Source organism: Leptosomus discolor, chromosome 16 (assembly GCF_034619465.1).
Source record: "Leptosomus discolor isolate bLepDis1 chromosome 16, bLepDis1.hap2, whole genome shotgun sequence".
NCBI classification, from domain to species: domain Eukaryota; kingdom Metazoa; phylum Chordata; class Aves; order Leptosomiformes; family Leptosomidae; genus Leptosomus; species Leptosomus discolor.
This window is the reverse complement of record NC_141406.1, coordinates 3,276,600-3,296,999: the sequence shown is the minus strand read 5'-3', so window position 1 is coordinate 3,296,999 and position 20,400 is coordinate 3,276,600. Positions and strand designations below refer to the sequence as shown.

General features: G+C 53.9%; 1 protein-coding gene across 1 annotated transcript in view; it reads right to left on the bottom strand.

Annotated features, from left to right (window-relative positions):
- TBX5 (T-box transcription factor 5) overlaps window positions 1-14,709 on the bottom strand; it is a 41,294-nt gene extending 26,585 nt beyond the window's left edge. Inside the window, exons 1-6 of the mRNA XM_086474182.1 lie at window positions 14,676-14,709; window positions 12,000-12,175; window positions 10,142-10,236; window positions 7,315-7,434; window positions 6,531-6,678; window positions 4,153-4,305 (exon numbers count right to left, since the gene is read on the bottom strand). Of these exons, the coding sequence (XP_086330308.1) occupies window positions 4,153-4,305; window positions 6,531-6,678; window positions 7,315-7,434; window positions 10,142-10,236; window positions 12,000-12,175; window positions 14,676-14,694 (711 nt within the window). The 5' untranslated portion in view covers window positions 14,695-14,709. The remainder of the gene's footprint in view (window positions 1-4,152; window positions 4,306-6,530; window positions 6,679-7,314; window positions 7,435-10,141; window positions 10,237-11,999; window positions 12,176-14,675) is intronic.
- Between the last annotated feature and the right edge of the window lie 5,691 nt (window positions 14,710-20,400).

The following is a 20,400-nucleotide window of genomic DNA, read 5'->3' as shown; positions in this document are numbered from 1 at the left end:
AAATTGACGGATCTGAAATCAGGTAGGTATTTCTATAAGTTGTGTAAGCATAGACTCAAATGCATTTGTGGGCAAGTCATACAATTAATACTGTAATATAATTCACCTATAACACAGCTCTTGAAACCTAAAACACACGCATGTATAAATTTGTTTGTGCATATATGTGTGTGTGTGCGTAAAATACACGGGTGTATAAAAACTACATCTAACACACGTTGGCGTACACAAACTGTGTGTGATTGTGGGGATAGGTAAGTTTACATGAAGCACACACTACGAGTGATGTGTGGAAGTGAAAGAGAGGTGGCTGTAAATGGGAAAAAAAATAGGTAGTGCACTGACAAAGGGATGTGGGGATGGAGAGGCAGACCCTCTTTGGGGAGCTCGATGCAGACAGACACAGACCGGTGGGACGGCAATGGTTTATGGCAACAGGAAATACAGTCTGCCTTGCACCGGGAAAATACGTTTTTGCCAAGCAACATCTCAGCTGTGAAAGCTAAACTCAGGTTTCTGCCTGTGGAAAAGAGCCCACTTGCCACTCGCCTCAGCCGAAGGATGTTACCCCTTGAGCACAGCCGGCATCTGCAACAGCATCAGCTGCACGCCACCTCAGCCCCGACGTTGTCCTCCATCTGCACTGGGACAAGCTACAAATTTTATTCCCTTCCCTGGAGGGAGATGCCATTTAGGGTAGATCATTCCCTGGTATATTTTTATGGCTCTATCCTTCTCAATTGGGCCTTTATCTTGGGGCTACAGCCCCTCTCTATTTGTTCCCCCAATGATGCAGTGCAGCAAGAAGAGGAATGCATGTGTCGGGGGCGAGGGTTGTAAGTGGATGTAAAATGTGTAGGGGGGTGTGTAAAATATGTAGTGGTGTCTGTGTGCGGGTGCATGTGTCTGCTGGGATGCGAGCGCGTGTGTGTCTGTAGGGATTCATGCGTTTGTCAGTGCGTATGTTTTGACAGAGACGGATACGCAGATGTCATTTCTTATCAGCCAGATGTTGTTGATTTACAATCAAATATTCCTGCTCCTCCTAATATGGCAGTTTTCCCAAACTACTGTGCTTACATGTTTCTGCTTTGCTTTTGTTTTATTTGCATGATAATTTCTTTTTCTATGAAACAGTCCTATTTTTCTTCAAAGGAAAGCAGTTAAATTCAGGTCTGTTTTCTCATAGGGAAATGCCTTTAAAGCGAGCAGTGTGTCCTGTTTTATTAACTCCCAGTTCTATTAATATTATATTCTTTCTCCGAATCCATCAAGCAGAAGTTAAACTTGATTTTATAGCATCCACAGCGGAGTTATAATTTAAGGCATAATTTGGCGAGGACTCAATTTGGATTCAGTTTGCTTGTCCTGGTCGTGCCAACAGCTCCTATTTTAAAGGGCAGGGAAGTATTTTCTTTTCTCCCTAGTTACAGTGAAACATTCTTTCTTCTCCAGCCTACCTCTGCTCTCTGCATCTCCCTTGCCAACTGATGGACTGAGGAAAGACAATCATTCCGCGCAGGTTTAGGAGCTTCCTAGTTACACCTCCAGGAAAGCATCCAGGATTTATCCAGGGTGTTAAATGACCTTTCTCCGTTTGAAAACACAAGGATTTCACTGTCAAGTGCAAAGTAGCCATCCTACCTGCCCATAAGTACAAGTGAAAGCTTGCAGTAATCACTTTCTATGCAATTGGAAGAGGAATTTGCTTTTTTTCTGCAGGAAAATGGGCTTTTCATGGGCCTCTGCCCTAGAGAGGGTCTGCGGGCAGCAGCGAGAAGCAGTTGGTGAAAGGCATCCCTAAGACATGTGCTGGGAACTACCCCAGCCCTGAACCTTCCTCCTCCTCCTTCCTTGCTGGGTGCAGAAGCCCAAAAGCCAAGCAGGGAAAGAAGAGGGGGCAGCAGCCCCACGGTGGGGTCCCCCTGGAGGGGCAGGCGGAGGGGGCAGCAGAGGGAACCCACGTGTCTCTGCCCAGCAGCACCCCAAGAAAACCTTATTATTTGATTTTTTTTTTTTTTTTGCTTTGTTTTGCTTGGGCAGGCGAAGACCCGATTCCAGGCGCAGAGCCTCCCTTTCCTTCCAGGGCCTCCTCGCTGCCAAGCCCGCAGCCCCCCACCGACCTCCCCACAGGGCCGCCCGAGGAGCGGCCGGGGAAGGAGCCCGTCCCCAAACAAAGGACCGGAGCCCGGCCAGCCCGGGTTATCAGCGGCCCGGCCGCAGAGCGGAGCGCCGGGCTCCCTTCTCCAGATTACGAGCCTTTGACCGATGGAGAGGGGGAAGAAGATAAAGCCAACTTCCTCGGTTGGTCGTCTCCTCTCTGAGCAAACCATCCTGTTGAGCTAATTCCCCCTCGGCTCGCCCTAAGCCCCGTCTTTAGAGGCTTTGTACGTGTGGCCAGGAATAACAGAGGGGATGAGGTGGGTGTGTGGCCAAAGGAAAGGGGGAGAAGGGGGGGAAAGGAGAAGGGGGGGGGGAAAGGAGAAGGGGGGGGGAAAGGAGAAGGGGGGGGGAAAGGAGAAGGGGGGGGGAAAGGAGAAGGGGGGGGGAAAGGAGAAGGGGGGGGGAAAGGAGAAGGGGGGGGGAAAGGAGAAGGGGGGGGGAAAGGAGAAGGGGGGGGGAAAGGAGAAGGGGGGGGAAAGGAGAAGGGGGGGGAAAGGAGAAGGGGGGGGAAAGGAGAAGGGGGGGGAAAGGAGAAGGGGGGGGGAAAGGAGAAGGGGGGGGGGAAGGAGAAGGGGGGGGGAAGGAGAAGGGGGGGGGAAAGGAGAAGGGGGGGGGAAAGGAGAAGGGGGGGGAAAGGAGAAGGGGGGGGGAAAGGAGAAGGGGGGGGAAAGGAGAAGGGGGGGGAAAGGAGAAGGGGGGGGAAGGAGAAGGGGGGGAAAGGAGAAGGGGGGGAAAGGAGAAGGGGGGGAAAGGAGAAGGGGGGGGAAAGGAGAAGGGGGGGAAGGAGAAGGAGGAAAGAGGGGGATAAAAGAAAGGAAAAAAGAAAGAAGAGGGGGAAAGAGAGGGAGGAAGAGAAAGAGAGGAGAAGAGAAAGAGAGGGGGGAAGAGAAAGAGAGGGGGGAAGAGAAAGAGAGGGGGGAAGAGAAAGAGAGGGGGGGAAGAGAAAGAGAGGGGGGAAGAGAAAGAGAGGGGGGAAGAGAAAGAGAGGGGGGAAGAGAAAGAGAGGGGGGAAGAGAAAGAGAGGGGGGAAGAGAAAGAGAGGGGGGAAGAGAAAGAGAGGGGGGAAGAGAAAGAGAGGGGGGAAGAGAAAGAGAGGGGGGAAGAGAAAGAGAGGGGGGAAGAGAAAGAGAGGGGGGAAGAGAAAGAGAGGGGGGAAGAGAAAGAGAGGGGGGAAGAGAAAGAGAGGGGGGAAGAGAAAGAGAGGGGGGAAGAGAAAGAGAGGGGGGAAGAGAAAGAGAGGGGGGAAGAGAAAGAGAGGGGGGAAGAGAAAGAGAGGGGGGAAGAGAAAGAGAGGGGGGAAGAGAAAGAGAGGGGGGAAGAGAAAGAGAGGGGGGAAGAGAAAGAGAGGGGGGAAGAGAAAGAGAGGGGGGAAGAGAAAGAGAGGGGGGAAGAGAAAGAGAGGGGGGAAGAGAAAGAGAGGGGGGAAGAGAAAGAGAGGGGGGAAGAGAAAGAGAGGGGGGAAGAGAAAGAGAGGGGGGAAGAGAAAGAGAGGGGGGGAAGAGAAAGAGAGGGGGGGAAGAGAAAGAGAGGGGGGGAAGAGAAAGAGAGGGGGGAAGAGAAAGAGAGGGGGGAAGAGAAAGAGAGGGGGGAAGAGAAAGAGAGGGGGGAAGAGAAAGAGAGGGGGGAAGAGAAAGAGAGGGGGGGAAGAGAAAGAGAGGGGGGAAGAGAAAGAGAGGGGGGAAGAGAAAGGGGGGGGAAGAGAAAGGGGGGGAAGAGAAAGAGGGGGAAGAGAAAGAGGGGGGAAGGGAGAAGGGGAATAAGAAGGGCAAAAGAAAAAGGAGAAGGGAAAAAGAAAAAGGAGGAGGGAAAAAGAAATAGGAGAAGGGACAAAGAAATAGAAAAGGGGGGAAAGAAAAAGAAGAGAAGGGAAAAAAAAAAAAAAAGGGAGGGGAAGGGGACAGGGGAACCAAGGCCCTCAGGAGGAGCAGCGGGAGGAGAGAAGGACAGGGGACGCGGTTTGCCGTTGCGAGGGCCGGCCCAGCCCCTCACCTTGTGGTTTTGGTAGGAGGTGACGGCGATGAAGGCGGTCTCCGGGAAGACGTGGGTGCAGAAGGCAGTGTTCTTGGAGCCGAAGCCGTTGTTCTCGTCCGCTTTCACGATGTGGAGCCGGGGCTGGTACTTGTGCATGGAGTTCAGGATGATCTGGGCAAGAGGAGAAGGAGAGGACATCCAGTGGGAATGGGGGGGGACACAGCGCGGAGCATTCCGCTGCTGCCCGGGGCGGGCAAGAGGAGGAAAGGGCCCCGCAGGTCCTCGCATCGCCTTCCTCAAAATATTCGCCCTCTTTAGGGCTCCCCCAGAAGTGCTGATTGAGGTGCTGGGCTGGGGGGGAACATCTCTCTCAAGAACACCCCCCACCCCCAACCAAGGAGCCCATCAGGGCCGGGTGATGCTGCGAAAGGTGGGCCCGTACGCGCTGCTCTCCCGCCAGCCCTGGGTTGTACTGCTGTCCCCCCACACGCCCCGAGGGGGGCCGGAGCTGCTCCCCCAACACACGTTGGCATCCTGAACATGCTGCTGGTGGGGGCTTTCTGCCTTTCCAGGCCCTTCACAGCCCCCCAGTTTGGGGGGGGGGGTTCACCACCACGAACACCATGGCATCTCAACACCCACAGCCCCCCCCCTCCCCAGGAGGTCAAAGAGGCAAAAAGCGGGGAGGGAAGCAGAGGGCTGGAGGGATTTAGTGGGGGGGGTGGGGGGGGTGGGGGGGGGTGTCCTCGCAGAGGATGGGAGAGGAGGGTGGCGGGGGACGCGCTGCGCTCAAGACAAAACGCGGTCCCTGCTCGGTACCGGGTTAATCTCGGGGGGAGGTGGCGGGGGCCCCGCTCGGTCACGATAATGACTGCCGGACCCTGGCGACAGCGAGACGCAGCGCGCCCCGCCGCCGCCTCCCCCATCCCGGGGGTTTAAGCAAATTGCTTTGACATCCAGGAAAGTCGTAGACATCAACGGTGAACGATCTAATGGTTTTTAATTTCATTACAGCGACTCTAATTGAGAGACTCCTGGTGCAGCTCCTCCACTGAAGTCCCTTATTGTCCCCTCAGCGCCTTCGGGTTGTTTAGAGGGACTTTTCCCCAGAGCCGCCTGCTCGCAGCGGGGGATGCTTGGCCCCGTCCCCCCGGACCGGATCCCCCCCGGGACTGCTCCCCAAAACCACCCCGGGGGGTGGGAGAGGTCGCCCCCGGCTGAGCTAATGCGGAGTTCCTGCTCTTCCCTCCCTCTTCCCGGGAATGAGGGGGGCGGTGGGGAAGGACCTGATGGCTGGAAAGCAGCGCTTGCAAAGCGTTTTGCCCCCAGCTCAAGGCAAAAATAGAATCAAATAATAATAATTAAAAAAAAAAAAAAAAAAAAAAAAACCACCAAACATGTGGAGGTGGAAAGGAGCGCTCGTAAAAAGATGCTCAGCATTGCGGGAGGGGTCGTCTGGCTGCTTTCCGCAGCAGCGCCCCTCCCGCCCTTGCTTCTTAGCGACCACGTGGATGAGGATATAATAGCACAAGATTTATCATTGAAAAGCGAAGAAAAAAAAAAAACTTGGAAAAAAAATGAAGCTGAAGTGTTGAAACGAGACTGGAGAAAAATACGCTCTTGGAAAGGGGTGGCGGGATCTGGATTCGCATTCCCGCTTAAGTAATTACATATATATTTTTATAGGTATATATTTTTTTCATACATGCACATATATATTTGCTCAGAGGAACACGCATCTTTGGAGACCTTCGAAGGAGGGCTGTTGCTGGCTGCCGAATTCACACAAGCTTTCACTGCCCCACGAGTCTAGCAAAGACCTTTTTATGTCCAAGAAGCTCTAGCGGGATTTCAATATTTTTTTTATTGTCTTTAATTATCGTTGCCTCTTTTTTTTTTTTTTTTTTTTTTTTTTTGATCAAGGGATCCGCATGGGTTTAGGTCCTACTTCCTCGAATAGTTATGCCTGATTGATTTTACCTGGTAGCCGAATTCACGGAGGCAGCGAGCAGCTTTTAACGCTCCAAGACTCTCCATGAGGTTAAAACCAGGTAGTTAAGTACTCAATTAAGCCAGACGCATTTCGCCCACTCGTGGACTCCGGCCCCCGGGGTCTGTAATCAATTCCCACGCAGCGCTGCTAAATAGCCCACTTTTTAATGTTTATGCTTCCATTTTTGGGGTGTCCTTCATTGGGGTTCATCCCACCCTCTCAGGGAAGAAAATAACACCCCGCCAACACAACGGATTTGGGGGTGGGCGACATTGCCATGGCTGTGGTGGGGGAGACCACGCGTGGGTGCAGGACACGCCGTGGAAAAGGGCCGTGCTCACGCGTGGGACCCCCCAGTAGCCCTTCGCGGGTGCCGTGCCCGTCTGCCACCCCCGGTACTTACATGTCCGAAGGGGTCGAGGTGGTTGTTGGTGAGTTTGAGCTTCTGGAAGGAAACCAGCTGCCTCATCCAGTGGGCGCCGGTGGCCGGGGAGTCGGGGTGCACGTACAGCCGCCCGGGCATGGCCGGCTCTGCCTTCCCCGTCACCGACCTGCGTGGGGACAGAGGCACTGAGCTGCGGGGACCTCCCGTGGGCTCCTGCTCCCCCGCTCGTCCCCTCCCGGGGGGTCCCTCTCACTCGGGTGTCCCCGTCCGCGGGGGCAGCGCGGTGCCGGACGGTCACGCCGTGCGTGGGGAGAACAGGCGTTTAAAAACACTGCGCCGGGGATTAATTGAGCTCTTTGGCACCTTTCCCGTCCGAGGTGGCTTTCGCTGTTTCCCCGTTTAACCCCATCCTTTCCCCCCTCCCTAATTACCGGCACCCAAGCCAGGACGGACCACGTACCAATCCTTAAGGACTTTCCTGCTCGGAGATACTCCCTTCCTTCATATAATTGAACTATCGGCTCCACAATAGCCAATAATCTCATCGTCAAACAGGATTACAGCTATCGTTAGCTAATTGCGACAGACTTTTCTCCTTGTTTTGGATGCATTTCTCTCCCAAGGACTGCGGGAGCATCCCGAGAGGCTCAGGTAAAGCCCCTGCAGCCCAAAGTCTCTCCATTGTAGGGGAAAGAGAAGGATGAGCCGCTGATTCAAGGGTATCTCCCTCATCCAGGTTTGGCCAGCCCAGAAAGCCCGACACAGAGCTCCCCTCCCTCCCCTTTCCCCCACGCGTGCATACCATTTATTATCTGCAAATTTGTATCTGTGGTCATCCGCTGGTACAATATCCATCAACAGTATGTACTTAGTTTTTGGATTAAGTCCAGTGACCTTCACTTTGTAACTGGGGAACATACGCCTATTAAAAAAAAAAAAAAAAAAAAAAAAAAAAGTACATAAATATAAAAGCGGAGAAGGGGAAGTTTTCCAAGGCGATTTCGTGTGTGTATTTGCGAGGAGGCGGGGGGGTCATTTAGCAAAAGGGCAACGCCACACTCTCAGATGGACCTTCCCAAAAGGCTCGGGCAGAAGAGGGGTGCACCCTTCCCCTGGGGTGAGGGAGATGTTTGGGTGCCGCTGGGTCTGCACCCCGGGTCCCAGCTGAGGCGAAACGAGCGGTTTGTCACGACAGAGTCGAGACTGGTGGGGTTATTTCTTCACCTACTCGTGTGCCTGCTCACATTTAGTCATATTTTTATTAATTATTTGTTTCGCCAAGACTTCGACTCTCCGTTCTTTGAACAAATGTGATCGTGAGAACATTTGGAAGCAAGTTACTTCCCCCTAGACATAAACCGTTGGAACAGGAGGGGAGATGTGCCAAGAAAAAAAAAGTAAAAGTATATATATATTTCTATAAATATATGTATTTAAAATACGTATATTTCAATCACCCGCATGTGCATTAACGGCTCTGTGTGCAGGTATTAAACAAGCCCTACACGCACTCAGGTGTAACACCAAATCTGTGCTCAGCCGTAGGCGTGTACGGAGACATCAGCGAACGCACCTGACAAATACTTGGAAACACTCGGATATACACTGAAGACAGGGGCTTTTCGAAATATTTTCCATTACTGCAAGGCAGGGACTTAAAACACTGATGTTATTTTAGTTTGAGCTTTCCAAATATTTAAAAATAAAGCAGATGAAAATGTATCCCTGGACTTAAAATACGCATAAACAAAAACCCCACACCTCTAAAAATACTGCACTCTTCTCCGCGGCTGGGGCTCTTATCTCTGCGATAGGGCATCTGGGCTGGGTTTTAACTCACTTGTAAAAAGCTGGAGTAGGGGTAAAAAGCTACCAACGAAAAAAGCGAGGATTTAGTTCTAACGTTTTACGGCAGAAGAAACGGAATTCCACCTGAAGAATGATCTGTAACTCCATCGAAAACACCTGACCAGCAAGAACACGGACTTCTCCAACAATAAACACGGGGAATTATATAAATAAGGAAACCTATCCCGTATCTCCGCTAAAGCCCCTACGCTGTAAATGTCTATTTTATTGCTCTCCAGATGAGCTTTCTGTCTACTGCGATATTTGTTTGAAATTTCTGCAAGGTGGTTTATGTCTCTTTCCGTGAGCTGCTTTTCTTTTTTTTTTTTTCCTTCCCTGTGAACTCGGGTTTTTCGGGAGGTCCCTCCGCTCCCCCAGCTCGTGTCCCGTCATCAGGGGTCGGCAGGATCCCGGCCCCCAGCAGCCTCCCACCCCCATCTCTGTGCCACGTCCCCTTGGACACAAGACCCTTCTTTAAAACCCATTTTTTTCCAGCAGCAGCGAGGTTCAAGGGGAAGGCGAGCCGTGAGACAAATCTATTCGCGAAAACTTTATACAACCAGCTCTATTTTTTTTTCCTCCCTCTTCAGGCAAATTTTGGAAGACCACAACAAATACCAGATGACAGAGCAAAATGAAAGTTTGACTCTGCGATGTTTATTGTGCCCTTGCAATCTAAAGCTACTACTATTTCTCCGCGTGGAGGGGTTCCCCCTCCCCCCGCCCTTCCTCCGAGGATTTTCATTTAAAATCACAACGAAAAGAGCCTCTTTCGGGCTGCCCCCAGTTTGCCAGCCGGACTGGGGAGACTATTTTACTGGGTCTCGCTGGCTTAGGCGCTCTTCAGTTTAACAGTCCTCCAACACATTAATAATAAAGATAACGTTAGATCGCCTCAGATATACACGCGTACCCATATAAATATCTATGGATCGGGTTTACTAAGCCGGTCATGGAATCGATTACACGCAGTCCCAATAAAGTTGGATTTGCGAGGCTGTATATTTTTCTACACACCCACGCAGACAAACGCACACATATAGAAACGTGTATCTGGACGCAGTTAGATCCGCATGCTATTTATTTGCGGACACATCTATCTATGCATCTAAACAGCTTTGCTATCAGTATATAAACAGTAGCTTCAGACCACATATACTTTTAAATGGGGTGGCGTGGGTGTTCTGGATATGTTCACCTCAGCGTGCGCAAAATAAATAAGAAACTTCTGTAAACAGCGTAAGGCCTCGCAAAATCGCAGAAGGGCCGAGCTGCTCCTTTAATTAAAAATAATAATAACGAAATCGCCCAGCGAGCTGCTCTAAACAAGGTTAGCTTTTGGCCAAGTGGTTGCAACTCGCGTTCGCCTGGAAAGCTTCCAAAGGCCTGAAATTGGGATTAACGATCCAACTGTTCTGGTTAAGAAAGAAGCCAGAAGAAACAATTTCTTCTGAATATATCCTCGCAGGGAGGGTTCTCCGCACGCCCGGCCGGGCCGGGGCACCGCCGGGCAGGGCTCTGCGGGCGCTCCCGGGGTCGTGGCGCACACACACACACACACACACACATATACATACATACACGGGGGGTGGGGGTGTCTCGCAAACGAGACCGTCCCAATGTCAGGGAAAGCGGCCACGGCCACGCACCCCCACCCACGGGGCTGTGCCAACACGCGTGGGTTCCCCCCCACCCGTAGGAAAATCCCCCGCAAACACGCACAGACGAAGGCAGATGCAGCCACGCAGGGAGAGGAGGAGACACCCCCCCACTCCTCTTACCTCCCGGCCTTTGTTATGATCATCTCCGTCCCCACTTCGTGAAATTTCAGCCACAGCTCCCGTTCGTGCAAAAACACTTTTATCCCCTCCATGCCCTGCGAGAGAGGAAGGCACAACCCGTCAGCCCCGGCGGTGCGGGGAGAGGAGCGGAGCGGAGAGCCCCGGCGGAGGCGGCCGGGGAGAGGGCGGCCGGGCCCCGCACGACCTCGGCGGGAAGCTCGGAGGGAAAAGGCCCGGCGGTGGAGGCCGGAGCTCGGGGCATCCCCGGGAAAATCCGGCCGCTTGCGGAGAACGGGACTTCAGGCCGGAGCCCGGTGTTGCCGGTCAAGGGGGCGGGGGGGAGCCTGGGGCAAGATCCTATGGGCCTCGGTGCTCCCGGGGAGGGGAGGGGGCACCCAGAGCCGGGTCCGGTCCGGTGACTGGGAGAAATACCTCGGCGCTTCGGCCCAGCTGCTCTCAAGAGCAAGCCAGGGGAGAGCTACACCCCTCCGGTGAGTGATTTACACCCGCCGGCTCCGCTTCTGCAGGCTGGAGCGGCGTGGGGTGTCAGCTCTGCTCCCCTCGCCCTCTCCTTTGCTTCGCCCACACCCCACGAGGGCCCCTAGCAGCGGGGCCCCAAGAGCCCCCCACGCTTGTCCCCGCAGATGCCACCGCGGGGATAATACATCCCCCCACCGTGGGGTAGGAAGCACAGTGGATATCCCCCCCCTCACCCCCCAAGCCAAGCACATATTCCCCTTCACTGAAAACGAAGCCGAAGCGCCCCGCCAAGTGCTCCGGGGGTCGGTTTCCAAATGCAGGCAGTAGCCCCAGGGCAAGTCCGGTACCGGTACCCCTGCCCGCACGGTCCCCGCCGTGCATCCCCAGCGGACGGGGGGATTCCCCCCGAGGGTTTACCTGCCAGGGGACAAGCGGGGCTCTCCAGAGGGGCTCCGCAGCCGCTGCAGGCGAGGCGATCTCCGTGGAGAAGCCCCTCTCCCCGCCTTCCCCCCGCCCGCCCCGGGCTGCCCCGAGCCGGCTTGGGGCCGAGCGCCGGGGGACGGCTCCCAGCGCCGCCCGGCCCGGGCTGGGAAGGCCCCTGCGACGGAGAACGAGAAGCCGAGGGGCGGCCTGGCCCGCTGCCGCCCCGGCCTGCTCTCCTCGGCAGCGCGGAGGGCCGCCGGGAGCTGCGGCCGGCGGGTCCTGCGTGGGAGCCCACGCGTGTCGCGGCGACACGCGGCAGCCGGGCAGCGACGGCCGACGGAGGGTGGCACCCCCCGGAGCTGCCCGGCCCCCGGGTGGCTACGGGGGGGGGTGCCCACGCGTGACACCCACTGCGTGGGTGCAGGCAGAGCTGTGTGTGCACAAGGACGGCTGCCTCTGCGTGTCCACGCGTACGCCCAGGTGTACGAGGGGGACGTATATATATATATATATATATGTTTAGAACTCACATATACGCACGGGCGTAGCAAACATATACACGCACACACAGCTGCCTGGGGGGGTGTGTTCGCGTGTGCATTCACACCCTCACGCGTGGACTTCCGTGACCGTGGGTGTGCGTCTGCCGCTGCGTGAGCGGGCTCCTCTCCCCGCTATTTTGGGTGCTTTTCCGTGCGAGCCCCTCCACGCACCCCAATATTCACGCGTGCCCTTCCCCGCTGGTTCAGTGCTTGAACACAACCCCACGTAACACCGCAGCAGGATGAGGCCCACCCTCAGGTGAGACTTTTCACTCCCGTGGGGCCTAAAACGACCCATCCCCACCCAGAGCAGGAGCAGCCCCCCCCAGCTGAGCTGCTCTTTGGGGGGAAAAACGCGGAGAAAAGGGAAAATAAAGAGCGAGGGGGAGAGCAAGAGAAGCGGAGGTTTTTACCTGCTGGGTGAAGGCGGCCTGGGGCGAGGTGGGGGACTTGCTGGTGGCCCCCAGCTGGGTGTCCTGCTTGGCTTCAGCCTGGAGCTCTTTGGCCTCCGAGTCCGCTGGCGTGGTCGGGAGCCCGAAGCCTTCCTCGCTATCCGCCATGTTACGAGCTTCCTTCGCCGAATCCCCCACTGCAGGCACACATCGGGGAGAGAGAAGAGATAAGAGACGCATAAGTCAGTGCTGACGTTTAATAAAATATATATATATACATCTATACATCTGCGAGGGGGAGCGCTGGGCAGGGCTGCCCCACAAACGCGCGCTGCCCGCAACTCACTTCCAGCTGCCCGGGGAGGGAACAAGGCCCTTTAACTTTGGGAGAGGGAGAAATAAAGACTTTTATTTATTATCGCAGCCCGCAAGGGATGATAGGATTTGGGGGGGGGGGGGGGGGGGGGGGGGGTGGAGAGGGAGGGGAAGGGGGAGGCGGTATTATTAAATGCATCTTTTGGAAAAGGTAAACAGCGTATTTTAGGTCTGTCTGGCAGGACACGCGGAGCGGGGCACCGGGGGGCCGTGGACCGGCCAACTCATCACACAAGTGACTCTAGAGGTCGGGGGTCCGGGGCGGGGGAGGGTGGGCAGAGCCTTCCCCGAGCCTTGAACACCTCCAATTCCCCGGGGCTCGCTGCGGCCAAGGGGGCTGAAAGCCTCCACTTTCCTCCCAAGGGAAGTGGGAGCTTTCACCTCACTCCAGTTTCGACCAGGCGAAAGCCACTGACAAGCGAGGCCCCTTATATAAACCCGTTTTCAAAGAAAATCCTCCTTCTCGTACCGCTACGGAAAAAAAAAAAATAAAAAATAAAAAAAAAAAGCGCCTTTTCTCCCCTCACCCCGCGTAGTTGCAAGTAAAGCAAAGGATGGACGAGATACGGAAAGTATAAAAGTACAAATAAATCAATCGGTCGAGGCACCGTGCAAGGTAACGCACACTCGGGTTGGTGAAAAAGGGGTGAAATTTGGGCTGAAGTGAACTAAGCCAGTCATTTAGCATAAAATTGCACCAGGAGAGAAAATAAGCTAAAAAATTACACGGTTTACATCTGATGCGAGTAACCACAGCAAGTTTTAAAAGCAGTATTTTGACGTAGCTTTAAAGGCTCTATCAGGAACGGTAAAAGTTTCTAAGCAGCACAAAAAAAAAAAAAAAAAAAAAAAAAAAAAAAAAACAATTGAATTATCTGTTAGTTTTTTGTTCTTAAGGAGTTTAGAGTTTTAGTAGCTTAAAAAAAAATATCTCGCATATTTCAAAGACGGGGATTCATTTTTGAAAGGCCAACCATATGGAGGCAATATTGTTTTTAAGTACATGAGAATGTTTTGAAATGAGGTCTCCTTCTCCCTGCAACAATATTTAAAAGCCTTTTTTTTTTAAAAAAAAAAAAAAAAAAAAAAAAAAGGTAATTCTCCTTTAAATACAGGGGAAAATTGGGAGTGGAAAGGAGGGGGGAGAAAATTATCTTCCCTGCTAGTGGTGGGTAATATATACATACACACATATATAATTTAAAAGGACAAAAAGCGAAGGGACTCCAGATCCGCAGCACTGGAGCTAAAGATCATCTACTGAAACGGCCCGTACCCCCCTCTCTCCCTCCCTCCCCCCCTCCCCAACCGCTCTTTTCCCACCGCACACCAGCCAGGCGCTCGGCAGTAAAGGGACTGAAGGGCGCAGAAAAACCAGTACGAGCGCGGAAAGTGCGCGGGGGGCAGCGGGGCCGAGGGGCGCTGCGGGAGCTGCTGACTCGGGCCCGGGCACAGCTCGTGGGGGCAGAGCCGCAGCTCCAGGGACCATTTAAGGCTTTTCTCTTCCCCTCCTCCTCTTTTTTTTTTTTTTTTTTTTTTCCCCCGGACTGTTGTGGGTTGTTTTTTTTTTTTTTTCCTTGCTGCAGCTTGGGAAGTGCTGGTTATCCATTTTTTAATCGATTTCCCTCCAGCTTGGAGCTATTATTCCCCCTGAGTTGGCAAAGTTAGTGGGGGAGGGCGAGGGAGAGGGGAAAAAAAACCAACAAAATAAAGCATATTTATTAAAACAAAGAGGGACCCAGCTATGGCAGCGCAGGGCAGCGCCTCTCCAACGCTCTCCGTGTCGAGACGCAATTAAGCAGATATAAAAATAATAATAATAAAAAAAAAAGGAGGGGGGAGTGACAGCAAAAAATAACCCAACAACTAAGAGCAATTGGCGATCCGTGGCTTCAAATTTTTTTTTTCCCCTTTAAAGAGCTTCTGAGAAGAAATGGAGCTTGACAGAACCAGGCCGCGGTGGCCGTATGAAAAATGCATCTTCCTTCGCTAAAGTAGCACAAAGTCGGTTTGCGGGAGGACAAAAAAAAAAAGGGGGGGGGGAAGAAAAAATAATAAAAAAATTACCCACCCGCTGCTTTTGTTCCAGCTTCGCCCCGGCCCCCCCAGCCCCACACACCGCCGCGGGAGCCCTGGGGAGAGCAGCCCCCCCCCCGCCTTCCCCTGCACCCCACGTCTCCCGAGGCCTCGCAGCTCCTCGGCAAAGCCAATTTGTGCCTAACAATGCCCCCAGCCAGCCACTTTCGCTCTCCCTCGGTCACACACACGCACACACGGATTACAGACACCGACGGACATACATGGCAATGGAAGAGCTGTTACCTTGCTTGTTGAATTCCATGCAATCAATGCATCTCCATATACATAATGTATGTGTCTATTTTCCCCCTTTGCAATGGAAATTACAATGGGATCAGGCTTCTCGTGTGCATATTTCCTTTTATTTATTTATTTGCGGATCAGCATGTGAAAACCCAGCCTGGAAGAAAAAAATCTATCCAATGCAAGCCCGCTTGCCTGCTTCTCTCTCTCTCTCTCTCTCTCTCCTCTGCTCTCTCCAAACACTTCCAGGTTGTCAGACGCACTAGAAAGGATCCTGAGACCAAGATAAAGCCCCCACCCCCACCCCTTTCTCAGCCTGATCTGGAAGATACAGTTTTCCCCACCCCACTCTTTCTACTCCCCACCTAAAAATAAAATATTCTTTATAAAATAATAAAAAAGAGGGGGAGGATGAAAGAGAGGGAAAAAAAAAAAAAAGCAACAGCACCCTCTTAAAAAAAAAAATAATGAGGGGGGTGGGGGGAAAAAAAAAAAAAAAAAAAAAAAAAAGAAGAAAAAAAGTTTCAGGCGGGCTGTCAGCCGCCGCTCCTCCGGGCAGGTTCGCGGCGCTGCCGCCGTGGCTGCGCGGAGCCGGGCGCGGAGCGCAGCGGAGCGCGGAGGTGACGTGGGCTCGTCCAGCTCCGTTCGCCAAGTGCCGGGACCCACTGCCCAACCAGCTGGGATCCTGCTCCGGAGAGACTCACTCTCACCCAGCCCTCCCTCCCGCCCCCTCCCCCCCAAACCTCCTTTTCCAGCCTATTTTTCTGGCCGGCAAACAAGAACAAGGCACAAAGACAATCATCAAACTCCCCAGCAACCCTCCCCCTCTCCCTTACCTCCTTCCCCGCTCCCTCCCTCCCTCCCTCCCTCCTCCATCCATCTCTCCCAACCAAAGAGAAAATTCAGCGCCTGGGAATATCCCCCACCACCACCCCCCTCCCTCCCTCACCCCTTTAAATAAATCGCTGGCTCCGCTAACCTCGCACCACCCCCGGCCCCCCTCGCCCTCAAAAGGCAGCCTAAAGGTGGGGATTTAAACCCAGCTCTATATTTGCTAGTGCTCACAGAGGCCTTTTTCGGGGGGGGAATCCCCCCCCCCAAACGGACTCGCCCAAGGGGTGTAACCGGGGGGGAGGGGAGAATAATAAAAAAGGGATGAAACCCGGCGAAGGTGGCCCCCGGGGTGCGTGCGTGGGGTGGTGGCCCTTGTCCCCGCTTCTGGAGGCATCCAGGATCTTTTCCCTGCCCTTCCCCATCGTTTTCCTCACCCCTCGCAGCGCTGCTCGCCCAGCGGCTCGGTTGCCCCATGGCCCCGCCGCCGCGGCCGAGGGCCGCAGCCCCCCGGAGCTCTTTGCCGTGCTCAAATAATCAACCCGTCAGCGAGGAGCGGGGATGTGGCTTTATCTGCATCTTCCTTCGCTCCCTCTCGCTCCCTTTTTTTAATGTATTATTTGGAGGGTAAAGTTGAATAGGTCAGCGCAGGGTAAACAGCCTCCCTGTCGCATTCTGCAGGCTGAAGAGAACCAGATTGGCGAGGCGGATTTTTGATAAGACTCGGAATAAATGGCATGGGTTAGATCTGCTCTGCCCACCCTCCTCCTCCTCCTCCCCCCACCCTCTTCTCGTCGGTGTGCCCCGTCCTGTCCCCCGTGCCCCACCCCACCCCCCCCCCCCCCCCAATCTTCTCTCTTTTCTGCCTCTCCGTCATTTCTTTTGCATTTCGCGGAAGTTTTTAGCAAATCCACCCTCGCTCCCAGCTCTCGCAGGGCGCGATAGCACCGGAGCCCTCTGAAAGTTTGAGGTGAGGAAGAGAAAAGTTTGGGGGCGAGCGGCTGTTGGGGAGGGGGGTGCGTGTAGTGGGTGCAGTTTGGCATCTCCCAAACCTTTTTCCATGTGCACACCACTTCAAACAGCTACTTGAGAAGAAACAGCCAAGAGTAAACGGTCGCAAATAAGAATAATAAAATAACTGCACTTGTAGCCGCAGAGAATAAGCCAGAGAACGCTACTTAAACAAACAGAACAAAGCTTGTCCCATATTTCATTATTTTTAGAGGGGAAAGGAGCCGTGGAGCCCTTCCAAACACAAATAAACGAGCGAGCAAACCGGGCGGTTCTTCCCCCGCGGGGAAGGCGGCGGCAGGAGCGGCCCCGGCTCCGGCCTTGGGGCGAGCGGGCACGGTCCGGCTCCCGCAAAGCCCTTCCATCGCACGGGCGCTGCTCTGAAAGGTGCAAATGGAGGGGGGGGGATTTAAAAATAAAATAAATAAAGCAGGCGATCACCCTGGTGCTGGGCGCTGGCGGGGAGGGACCGCCGAGCTCGGTGGCTGCAACCGCCCCGCACCGCATGTGTGCTGGGAGCATCCCCCCAGGGCGTTCCGCTCGCCCGAAGGAAGAAGAATTTCTCTTAAAAAAAAAAATAAAATAAATAAAAATTAAAAATTAAAAAATCGAAGCAACGAGGAGAAAGGTTTCTCGCGGCTGCTAGTGAGAGAGGACAGGAGCTTCCCTCCCCTCGCCGGAAAGAAAGGCAAAAGTGGAAAGCTCTGAAGTTTTGTAGGAGCAAACCCGAGCACGGCCGCTGCCTGGGAAAGCACTCACCTCTCCAATGCCAAACTAGCTCTCAAACACCTTGAAGACAAGCTGAAAACGATGCAAATAAATCGAATTTATTTCCGTCTGCAGGTTGGGGAGGGGGTGAAGAAGGAAAAAAAAAAAAAAAAAAAAAAAAAAAAAAAGGCAGCTGGGAAAAGGACGGCAAGTCCAGGCTCCCTAGCACGGTAATGTCAAGGCGAAGGAGCCTTCCAGCTAGAAGCCGATTTGTGGTCTCAGACAAATTAAATATTACTGTTTATTACCAGCCATACTCCAATAAAATAAAGAGAGTTCAAGGCGATAGCTGCTATCTCACGAGCTTTGCTCCTATAGGACACGGAGACGTCACCAACCACGCAACTGGCCTATTCTGTCATGGTTGACTGCAGCAGTAATGGAAGGTTAATTTGTATTATTCTCCTCTTTTTAAAGCCCTATCAGTGAGATTCCTGCGCTTTTCCTTTTTTTTTTTTCCCCCAAAGAAATCCATTAGGTGCAATGCAAAATACAGCGAGACCGGAGGGGCAACCTCTATATATAGATGTGTGTGTGTGTATACACACATAAATACATATATTCACACGCCGAGATATACAACGTATACGTATACATGCGTGTGTGAGGGAGTATATATCGTATATGAGTGTGTATCACCCAAGCAGGCATGGAGTCGCTGGAAACTCGAGGAAAACCCACTCTTTCTTGGAAGGGAAACCAGTAGCGAAGCTCTTGCTTCACCAGAAGCAGCCCAGTTAATCCAACGGGATTGGCATTATTCAGCTTTATTATTTTTTTCTAAATAATGCTATTAGAGCGAGCAGGAACCTTGTCAAACGAATGCTCAGGCGCCTCTGGAAGCAAGCACGCTGGGCTATATATAGTAAATGATAACCTGGTTATTCGCACAGATTCAAGTGTGCTTCGGGAACCAATTATTTGCTCTGATTAAAAAAAAAAAAAAAAAAAAAAAAAAAAAAAGTAGTAAATCGAGGCGATTATTTGCCAAATGAGATTGACAAGGGAAAAGAAAAAAAAAAAACCCAACACCGAACCCCCCCCAAATCCCTCCAAGTGCAGCCAGCGGCTGCAGAGGAGCCGCCGGCGCTTCCCCGCGTCCCAGCTCTCCCTCAGCCTGGAGGGATTTGGAGATGCACTCGAGGCCGCTGCAGAAAGATTTCACCCAAAAAGAAAAAAAAAAAAAAAAAAAAAAAGCCAAAACGTTGTTTCCTCCAACAGAAAAAGAGAGGAGGAGGAGGAAGAGGAGGAGGAATAGGGAGGAAGAAAATAAAGAGCAACACCTAAGGAAGAGCGAGAAGTTCCTGCAGGAGGTGGACACTGCAGAGGGTGAGTGTTCCCAGGCAGGGACCCCCAGCCCTGCTCCGGCCGAGGGGGCTGCAGGCAGCCTTCCCTTCCCTGCAGGCAAAATCCTGCCTGGATTTACTCTGTTTCCCCAGGCTGAGCTCTCCCCACCACTAAGCTCTGCAGACACCCAGGGGAAACCAGGCCCTTTGCCAAAAGCCCCAGCAAGGATGGGGGGAAGGAAAAAAAAAAAAAAAAAAAAAAAAAAAGGGAGATCGGGAAAGAAAAAAAAAAAGGGGGGGGGGGGGTGTCGGGGAATAAACCCCCCGCCTTGTCCCGATTTGCCCCAGTGCAGCCCTCGGTCTGGCCGTGCTCCTCAGCCCAAATAACCGTGATGGGGGGAAAAATTCCCCGGAGGATGATTCTCCTGCGGGGAGCCAGGCTGGCACCGACTGCCCAGAGGTGCTGGCTCTACCAGAGCAGGATGGGACCTTCCTGTTGAAAATTTCCCCCAAATCAGAAATAAAAGCCTCTCCCCGTGCTCGACACCCCTCCGCCAGTGCCCCCTGAGGTCCCCTCGAGGTGGCTGCAGCCGGGGGACGGGGAAGCGCTTCCCCCCGCTCCGGGTCCGGCCGGGGAACCGCTGCTCTCGGCCTCCGAGCCGAGCCCAGGACCGCCGGGTCCCGCTGCTGCTGCGGGGCCGCGGGCACCGCCCGGCCCGGGGGGGGATGAGCAACAGGACGGTTGGCACACGGATATACATACAGCTAAGCAGAGGTGTGCACACGTGGGTCTGAACACACGCACGGTTTGCAAAAGCACACGCACGCACACACCATGCCTTCTCCTTGCTCTGGTGCTTTAAGCCCATTTTATATCTTTATATCTTTAGCCTGAGCGCGCAACACAAACGCGTAAGAGCGGAGATGTACAGATACGCGTGAAAATACGTGCCTGTTTATGTCTGTGTGCGTAGCCGGACACGCACATCACAAAACCGTGCAGTGCGGGGTCCGCGGATGAGGAGACGGCCACGCACACTCGCACCGCAGCAGCGATGCAAGTGCGAGCCGCCCGCGCCCCGTCCATCGGCCCCACGCGTGAATATTCACATTTCACCGGCGCTTTACACACAGGCTTTGGGTGCGCGCAAGCTTCAACCTGCCCCCACCCTGCGCACAGCTCCGCGCAAATCTGCGCGCCCCCAAAACCCGGGCGAGCGGGTAAGTGTGTGCACAGCGCCTATACGCCGTACTACACATATATATATTTAAGCTCCCACACGGGTAGAAATACCGGAGCGTCCATCAGCAGCCACGGACCCCAACACCCACACCGTGGGCACTTACCTACGTGGGTGTGGGGGTGCGTGGCTGGGCGGAGGGGGGGGCGAGCCCTCTGTAGCCCCCCCCCCCCCCCGGGCTCGATCCCTGTTGCTCAGCTCCTCGCCGCAGTCAGGAGCGCAGGATCAAACCCGCTCAGCCCGGGCCCCGCCGCCCGTCCTGGGGGCCTCAGGCCGCGGGGAACCCCGGTTTTCGGGGACCGCATGGCCGGAGCCCTGCGCAGCCCCTCTGCCCTCTTACTACCTTTGGAGGGTGTCACTCACCCTCGAGGTTTCTCCTCTCGGGTTTTACCCTGGAGAGGTGGAGGGAGGGGGGGATGGCCGGGGTGCTGGCTTGCAGTGGGGTCGAGGTGTCAGCAGTAAGAAATAGTGCCGAGCATGAACTCACTAACCCCCCCTCCGCCCCCGCACACCCTTTAAAATCACTTCTTGGGTCGACTTAACCAAATCGAAAAGGCTTTTGCGTTTCGCCCGCAGCCGGCGGCTCCT